This window comes from Globicephala melas, chromosome 7 (genome assembly GCF_963455315.2).
Source record: "Globicephala melas chromosome 7, mGloMel1.2, whole genome shotgun sequence".
Lineage (NCBI taxonomy): Eukaryota > Metazoa > Chordata > Mammalia > Artiodactyla > Delphinidae > Globicephala > Globicephala melas.
In genome coordinates, this window is record NC_083320.1 from 45,081,601 (window position 1) to 45,091,402 (window position 9,802).

Below are 9,802 nucleotides of genomic sequence, written 5' to 3' on the forward strand. Positions count from 1 at the left end.
TTTTGTACCAATATTTTATTTTCTTGGAATTTATATTTTTACAGAGCTGAAGATAATTTCTGCTTAAATTTTAGATGAGCCTCCTATTTAAAAAGTAGATTTAGCAATTCAAAGTGTGCTTGATCAGTAACAAATCCCCTCTTAAAGCATAATGGAAATTAATGTAAAAGAAAATAGACTCTCATAACCTGTGATAAGGAACTGATTTCTCTGAGTCCATTTGCAGTGGACTTTAATTCTAAAACAATTAAATGCCCACAGTTCTTTATCACAGTGTAATTAGCCGAGTAACTAAATATAAGCTCAAACATTAGAACACTTTTAATTAAAATAAAGTTTATCTCCCTGCCCTAATGAAGCAATATTACTTAGTAATAATTTTTTATCCTTTTATCTATTTAATAAACAGTAACTAAAATATGTCAAATAGTCTAAAAAATCAGAAACTTGACAAATATTCACAAAAATAGTTATATATTATATGTGGAATAGTTATATATGGAATTTTGAAAATGGTCATAACATTCAAGCCCATTTCCTAAAAGTCTTTGAATATTGCTACCATGTGTTTGTGTTTGAGTATGTGTGTTTGACAATATTTTATCAGTAATATACCTATTTTCTTAGGAAAGTAGTGTTTAATATTTAAAATTCACACACGTGATATTTTAAAAATCTCATTATAAAGTACGGAATCCAGCTGTGTAACATTTATGTTGGCATTGGTTATGCAAATGGTAACTGTCTGTCAGGTGGCAAGTCTTTGTGCTTAAAATCTGGCATGTTTATAAACTACAGGAAATATAAAATAGAACATATTTCTCCATTGGTAGAAGAAAATACATGAATTAGATAGAACTTTCACAGATTTGTAAAAAGACCAAAATTCTTTGTGAGGACATGTTTTATGCTCTAGAATATTCGTGTGAGTAGACTAGAAGTTAGTGCTTATTGGAGCTGTTCTGCTTCTGGGATTCTCAGGGCATTTATAAGAAACCCATATCCCAGAACTATATATGACTATTCTCAATGTGCTGTATATTCAACCACCTCCTGTAACCTCCCCAAAACTAATCTACCAGCAATTTTTGGCCTTGTTTTGTAAAACCTCCAGGGAACATAAGATGTTACTATTTCAAAAAAAACTTAAACATCTTTTTTCATGAGAAACAAAAGCAGCAAACTGAACAAAATCCTTTACAACTTCTTTTGAGCATAAAAGCATACAAATGGATCAGCAAAATTTCATAGTTTTTTATTATGTTCTGCAGCTAAAGGGAAAAGGGAAAATAAAAAGAACTTATGTGATATAAAGATCCTGTAGGTATCAAACACTTTTTTCCCCTCTGAAGTGGGATTGAGAAGAAAAATAGTCATAATGATTATAAAAGATTGTAACCACGAGGCAACCACAAATATTTTGTCACTCTTTTGAACTAAACATTAAATGTTTGCAGTCTTTCCAACAAATGAGAACTTTGTGATTTTTTTCCCAGAAATTAGCAGAATTTAAGGAGTTTTAAAAAGGTAAAAGTCTTGATTGAGGTGGAGGTGTGGTAGAAGTCATTTGGTATTTTAGCCAAGGAAGGACTAGGGGTTGTGGCATCTTCTGGGAGAATAGAATGGGGAGGAGAAGAGGAGAGGAACAGAAGAAAGAGGATTGAGAATTCAAGGGAAAGAAAGGGGGAGGAGACAAGAGGAGGGAAGAAAGAAAAGAGATGAAGCCACACGGTGGGCACTAGGGGATGAGGGCGGGGGTGATAGAGGAAGTGGGGAAGGAGGAGGAGAGATGGTCTTGCCTAGGAAGGGGGTGGGGTGATGAGTGAAGGAATGACAAGGGGGAAGAGGTCTAAAGGAGTCAAAAGGGGTGGAGAGATAAGAAGGTGGAGAAAGGAAGGGAGGAGAGGAAAAAGGAGGAGAGGAAATTAAGGGAACAAGGAATCTGGATGTTTCTTTTCGTTTGTGGCCATGGTCTGAATATAACTGAAGAAATATCATTGGGTGTTTCCCCCCTACTTCCATATACAACCTATAGGACACTAAAGATATCTGACATTAAAAATGAAAAACTGTTTTCAGACACTATGTTTGCAAAAACTATAGGTTTAAATGTAAGCATTTTTGTATTATGTGCACATAGAAATGAATGTGTAATGATTTCTTCTAGTATCTTCAAACTTAGCATTTAAAGACTTATTTCTATGAAAGGTTTAATTCCAATATGTCTGGTATTTTAATGACTCTGAGAAACATATGAATTAAAATAAATATTTTCACACAGTAAGATAATGAACCAAACATGGTTTTGAGGAAATTAGAACATGAGAACCATCATTTGCACTTATTAGAACATAGAACAAATCAACTTTTTGAAGTCAAAGAGTACTAATATCTTTACCTTGTTGGCAGAAAAGTCAAACATTCCTGTTGAAAATATTTTCATAAATATTCTCTTTGTCAATGTAAATGCAGTTAAAATGTAGAACATGCAGAAAACACTAGGCCCTTAACAATAAATTATTAGAAGATACGTATTAATCAACCATGTAAGTGCTTGAAACTGAATACCAACAGGAACAATGAAACTTTTTTACAGTTTGAACCTTTAAAGAACGTTGCAGATATTACCTTGTTGCCATTTTACAGAAATATATTTCAGTGGTTCTAATAATGTGTAGTGTTTTCCTTTAGACTATCCTTAATGCATGCTATTTTTCAGATGCATTATCTTACTGGGTAAACAATGCTTAATGCTCTATGCTGACAAAGAATCCAGCATACAAAGGAGAGCATAAAGGTATAACAAGAGACCAATAACTTCCAGACTGCTTAGGGAAGCGTTCCACGATGTTAACAATCCAGGAGGGGAACTTTGTAAAGCCATTTAAAAAAGTTTCCAGTACCATTAACGTGAAAACAAGTTAGTACAAGAACATCTTTATCTTCAACAACCAGAGAACTTTTAAATACAAAACGGACAGTATTCTCTTTAAGCAAATGTAAAAAGCACCACCCTGGTCGGTTCTATGTTTCACAGCTGGGAGCTGACAGAGGAAATTAGCTTTTAGGAGACTGGTTTCCCCTTTATACTGATTTGTAAAGAGAAGTAAAGGCAAAAACCCCATAAAGTTTCTTGAAATCGGTACCTACTCACCTTCCTGTTGTGCCAGAATAACAGTGGGATGAAGCAGGGCGAAAAGTAACCAGATCCCCTTTTGCACAAAGCTCATCATGTCTAAATATCGGACATGAGACTCTTTGTGCAAAAAGGAGAAAAGCAAAGCAGCTCAGAGTAGCACCATCAGTTGTTCCCTGCCCTTCAGCACCGGGCCCGTCATAAAACTCAGCCACTGAGATTCCTGTGCTTTGGCCTTAAATAGGAAAAAGTTTGGCTTCCCTCGCTCTCCAGCCCCTTTCTGAAATATGAGAGCAGCACCCATCCCCTGAGCAGTAAAAGAAATGATTAATATGTCTTTTTCCCTTATGGAAGACACAACACACAACTTAGGAGAAATTGCACATCTGGAGCTTGTGTCTATATGTGTGTGTATAAGTTTGTTTCATATTTTAGTCATACGTGTCTTTGCACAACTTAAGAATGTATATCAAAAAGCTCTGCCTTGAGTTTTAATAAAAGACTTAGATGTGGGTATTTTTTTATCTCCCCTTATTAACAACTGCATCATTTTGAGAAATTTCTTGATGCCCTTTTCTTGGGCATGACTAATTTGCCAACCTGATCTTCCTAGAAGACTTTTATATTGGGATTTTGCCAGAATCCACCCTAACTCAATTTAAATAGGGAACTGTAAAAGATTAACTGGAAGAAAAGCCTCTGTTTGTCCACCCACTCTGGGTCCTGGAAATTCAGTTTCAGGCAAATGTCAAAAGACTAAGTATCTAAGATATGTTTGAATGGCACCTTAAAAGTTAGCTACTAATCTATAGCTGTTTCTATTTGTCACAAATTTCTTTAGCCAGCCAAAGAGTAATTCCTTGTGAGAGTGCAAATTTTGTACTGCTTGTAAAAGCTGAAACGGATTTTTCTAGAGAAAAATTTAGCCCTTCATGTCTTGACTTTGTAAGAAACAGAAAGAGAAAGAGCTTATCACATGAAATATCAAAAGAGTACCAAAAGTTCTCATTTTATCTAGATTGGTATAAATATTAGTATAAATATTTCTCAGTTTAGACTTTTGTATGTATAATTTCCAGGCCACGTTAACATAGATTTTCAATGTATTTCTGGATATGGGGAGTAATTTCTGGGTCATATTTTAAAGAGGGGCAAATACTATTTATAGGTCTTTGATAAATTTTTGCAAGAAAAATGTGCTTGTCCACAGTACCAAGTTATTTCTATTAATCACTGTATTTCTTTATACCCTAATCATCAGTCCATAGTTCCTTCATTCATCTCTCTATTCTACATGAGCTATTCAATTCTAATCAAGGTCACATGCATTTATTTTACTTTTTCCATGTCAACTTAGCCATGCCCATCTCCATGCATGTATGCGCACGTAAAATTCTCCCCATCTCACACCAATTCATGGAAGTCACTTCTCTAATACCCAGTTCAAGACTTTCCTCCGTTACAACTGTTTTCATCTTCTTCTTTCTCTTTCTCCCAATTCATGTTACATAATTTTTTACTCAATTTACATGTTATTTGTATAATTGTAGGTGTACATCTATTCTATAAGAGAGGACAGTTGTACACTTGCCTCCCTACAGGCCCAGCTACTAAAAGCACAAAGATGTCCAAGTGTAGATGACATCATCTGGTGACAGGAAAAGAAAACTAGTTGGACCAATCTCTTGTACATCTTCTGATTTTAGACCAGAGATACACTATTTGAGGGAAAAAAAGTAACAATTGAACAGTCATGAAAATAAGCTTTGCTATTGGATCATAGTGGAGTTGTTGGGGGAAAAGACTGTTATATACATTTTTCTGTCTTTCAATCATCTTCACTTTATATTAAAAAAAAATCCCCTTGTGTTCAAACCAATTCAGAAACATGATTCATTTTTCTCCTGGTGTCTCTGACACTTGCATAAAATAATTTATATATCTGTATTCATTATCTTATCTTATGTACATGATCAATAAAAGTTGAAATTTATTAAATTTCTTCATTAGAATTGGTTTCCAATGTGGAAAATTAGATACATTAGTTTTAAATAATGCTTTTTATGCTTTATTTCAGGCATTACATATACAATTTCTATTGTATTTTTGGTTTGTCCTAAAATTCTTAATTTGGTTATCTATTCAAATAAAAGTTTTATATTCATGAGAAAAATTCATGATTGATGTACTCATTTTTAAAAAGTTAGCTGATACTTTGCATAAAAAATAATTGTTGTGTTTTAAGGTATCCATGAGAGATCCAGAGATAAATATCATACTCCAGATTTTCTGATTTGGCATTCTTCACTACCGCAAGCATATCTGGAGGTCCTGCACCAGGATCCTTTGTATTCTATGTCCCAGATCTTATTTTCCTCTTCATGTCAAAATGTTTTCTAATAAGGTGTCTAGATGGATGTGGATCTCAGCTGGTATCACAACTGGACAAAATACAGACAGTGTTGAATTCTATTATGCAGTCCAAGGGCTGATGTCCTTGTAGTAATCTAGACACACATTGATTTCTATACATCCCTGACTTCCCTGGTATTAACCAGTTCACAGAGACATGTCATTTTGCTGTCTGGATCACATTTAGAGTTTTAACACAAATCTAAACACCTGCACCAACTAAAGCACTGATTAATCTGGTTCTCCTTTAACGAAGAGGGTAACTGAAAAGATGAGGGAAAGCAAGGGTGTGGCAGATTATCAAACAAAAATTCAAATCTTTTCCAGTTCAGTGGAAAATGGAGCTTGGGAGAGATGCATAAACACAGCTGTGATGAATTCAGTAAGCCAGTGAATATCAGCAGTGTTTTCTACAATAGCGATAAGAAAATCAATTATCTCCATCACGAAAAACACATGGAAGAGAAGTCTCTCCCTCTCTTTCTCTCTCTCTCTCTCTGTCTCTCTCTCTCTCTCATACTGCTTCATATATAACTTTCTTCTTTAAGCAAAGGAGGTGCATTTTTTAATGGACATTTTCTATATGCTTTCAAATCGCTGTAAAACCATTTAAAATGTATCTGTGGTAGGATTCACTTAAAAATATACTGAATCCATAGCAGAATTGCAGCCTAAAATAGGATAATTTACAATTGTAAAATACAATGCAAGTTTTCTTTGCTATTCCTAGAGAGGTGGGTCAGTTCACTTTATGTGGTGAAAACATGTTTGGAGAGATGTGTTCCCTTTAAAATAATGTAAACAAATACCAATATGTGTGTAGTAGAGCCAAAATGTGGTTGCAAATGTCATGTTGTATTGAATGACTGGGGCACTTCTAACCACAGGTATATCTAAGATTGAGGCAATGAGATTGGTAGTGGGACATGACAGGCAAATTTCTGAATGATTACTATGATCAGTTCTTCAAGACCCTGTAATTTCCTCTTATTCCCTAAAGTAGAGTTAATTGTCCCCTTATTTTTGTTCCTATAGAACTATATTGATAACCACTTCTCTTTAACCTAGAAATTTTACTCTTGGACAGGACTCACATTTCCTTGATGTTTAGTAAAATGAAGTGTGCTACACGTACTCATTTTGGAAACACTAAGTATCTCTATTCTTATCTATTTTTTGTATCGTTTGCTGTTAAGCCTGAGGTTCTGCATTTCTCTCCTGGTATTTTTCAGCTGAAAACTACCCCAAGATTGAACAGAAAGTTCAATGAGGTTACATGACCTCAAAATTACTCATTGGAATTAAATAGCATGCTTTCCAACTTTTTTTCACCATGTTTTCCACTTGAGTTAGTCACTGATGTGGTAACAATATTTTTATGCAATTTAGGAATTGGGTGAATACATTTTTTTTTTCTAATGAGGGATTGTAAAAAGATGGAGAAAGAATACAGTTGTAGAGTTAATGACCAATTTAAAAAGAAATATTCTGATTTCAGCTCATCACTAGTCTTTAAAAAGAAATATTCTGATTTTGGATCATCATTTAATTTCCAGTGTTGCTGTAATTTTAGAAGTTTTGAGTAAATCCTCATTAATTTATACTGAATGATGGAGTTCAATCTTAGGGCATGCAAGAGAATTCACATCTGTGTTTGTGTGTCTATATGTGTGTCTGTGTATATGCTTATATATATGCAAATATATTTTTAATATATTCACATATACTTTTAAAGATTGACTAAAATTTGAGCAAGTAAAATTTCCTGGAAACTGCTTTAAAAAAATAATTAATTAATTTTTTTATTTTTGGCTGCATTGGATCTTTGTTGCTGTGCGCGGGCTTTCTCTAGTTGCGGTGAGCAGGGGCTCCTGGTTGCAGTGGCTTCTCTTGCTGCAGAGCACGGGCCCTAGGCACACAGGCTTCAGTAGTTGTGGCTCACGGTCTCTAGAGCGCAGGCTCCGTAGTGGTGGCGCACAGGCTTAGTTGCTCCGTGGCATGTGGCACCAGGGACAGAACCAGGGACCGGACCAGGGATGGAACCCGTGTCCCACTCACTGGCAGGTGAATTCTTAACCACTACACCACCAGGGAAGTCCCCTGGAAACTGCTTTAATGTACATGTTTGAATTGTGAAAGTTTATGAAGTATTATGATTATGTCCTCCTGGAATGAAGTCTTTATATACTTATGTTTCAATGATATTTATTTGCCATCATAATTATTGTAATTATATTTGAAAATTCACAGAAAATTGGAATCTATCTCATTACCTAACATACTGACTCATTTCAGAACAGTGTGATTACTTTATAAATTTTGTCACAAAGGTGACACAGAGTCTGGGAGTAACATCTTGTAGGAGTTCAGAAGTTCCCTGTTGGGTCTTCAGTTAACTTAATCATTCTCAGGATTGAAGCTCCACTCTGCAAATCCCACCAGACTCTCTATCAAATATAATTTGTCATCTGAGTCATACTTAGGAATTTTCAGCAGTATCCAACACAGCTGCAATAGCTTTTCAAATGAAGCCAATTCTGTCTGAAGATAAAAAGAAAGCCCAAATTACGATCTTCTGATAGAAGCATGAGATAGGCCAAAGCCAAATTTATTGGATTTACATGCTTCAAATGGAGAGTGATTTTAATTCCTCTCAATATTTTTATATTCAGATATCCCATGGGGGGCCATATGTAGGGTCTCTTAATCCAAATAATTCTTTAGGACAAAGAAATTTAGAGCCACCTGCTTCTCTCTCACCAAGTAAATGGAGGTAAATGTGACCTTTCCAGGTGTAACTTATTATGACTGTTACTCTGTACAACTAACCCCTCTTCAGGTCAGCATTACTGCTCATGTAACAAATATTCTGCTTGATTGTCTGAAGACTGCATTTTTGTCTATACATTAAATCATGTTTAAAGAAGCTTTATATTTAGGCATGTTATTGGTATATGGAATAATTCCAATATTAGATCCTTGGTGGAAGGAAGTTATGGTAAATAGGCTGCTTTTGTTCCAAAGGATGTGTTGCCCTCGGGAGTCTTAGCTTTCATGTGACAATGTCCATTTTTATAACTTTGCTTTATATTTATGTTTATTTATGTATTTATTTTATTCCTGCCTATAGGATATTCTTATTTTTTATTCCCATCCCCTTTTAAAAATCATGCACATTGAGAGTCTGCCTGCCGATGCAGGGGACACGGGTTCGTGCTCTGGTCCGGGAAGATCCCACATGCCGCGGAGCGGCTAGGCCCGTGAGCCATGGCCGCTGAGCCTGCGCGTCCGGAGCCTGTGCTCCGCAACGGGAGAGGCCACAACAGTGAGAGGCCAGCATACCGCAAAAAAACAAACAAACAAACAAAAAAAACCACTCTTGTAAAAATCATGCACAGCAGCAAACAGTCCTGTGTAGATCATAGGTAATAGGTCATAAATATAAAAAAAGAATGACTGGATTGGAATGAAGTAGTTGAAATATTAGGCATTCTCTTTCTGCCATCTTGGTACATGTGGACGCCCTCTGGGAATAGAATTTCTAAAATGCAGATATGTCTGGAAGGTTGTGGTCCAAGGCCATTTTTGCTGGCTTAAGTGGGATCTCCAGAACAAGAGGGAGTACCACCCAGCTTTTCTTAAAACTGAAGACGCTAATACCTGAAATAAAACTGAATCCTATTTTGGCAAGAAATGTTCTTTTGTATACAAAGCAAAGAACACAGTGACTCCTGGTGGCAGACCAGACAAAACCAAAAAAAATGTGGGGAAAAGTCAGTCCACTTGTGCTCATGGAAACAGTGGCATGGTTTGTGCCAAATTCTGAAGCAATCTTCCTGCGAAGGCCACTGGACACAGAATCCACGTGATGCTGTGCCCCTTGAGATTTTAGACTTACTGAAAAGTAAATAAATAAAAGTGTGTGGGAAAAGTTAAGTGTTTAATAATATAAGAATCTCTTAAAATTTACAGGACCCATACCAAGAATCTGCCTCTACCCTTCATCATTTCACAGATCTTAGGTACATTTCATGAAGTGATTAGGTCAAAACATCTGACTAATGAGAATCAAATGGCTCTCTTTCTCCAATACCTAACATATTTATTTGTATCCATGCCTTTCCTTATGCTGCCTTCCTGTCTGAAACGAGCCTTCCTCAACTCCATATGGTCGAGTCCTACTCAATTTTTAACACCCAACCCAAACATCACCTAATTTAGGAAATCTCTCTGATTCTCCGTGTTGAGATAATT

The 9,802-nt window shown here is 35.7% G+C and overlaps 1 protein-coding gene and 1 pseudogene across 1 annotated transcript in view; one reads left to right on the forward strand and one right to left on the reverse strand.

Moving 5' to 3' along the window:
- COL3A1 (collagen type III alpha 1 chain) overlaps positions 1–3,334 on the reverse strand; it is a 38,752-nt gene extending 35,418 nt beyond the window's left edge. The window contains exon 1 of the mRNA XM_030850014.2: positions 3,155–3,334. Within this exon, the coding sequence (XP_030705874.1) occupies positions 3,155–3,233 (79 nt within the window). The 5' untranslated portion in view covers positions 3,234–3,334. The remainder of the gene's footprint in view (positions 1–3,154) is intronic.
- A 5,768-nt stretch (positions 3,335–9,102) lies between these two features.
- LOC115851077 (large ribosomal subunit protein eL33 pseudogene) lies at positions 9,103–9,440 on the forward strand (annotated as a pseudogene).
- The last annotated feature ends 362 nt before the right edge of the window (positions 9,441–9,802 follow it).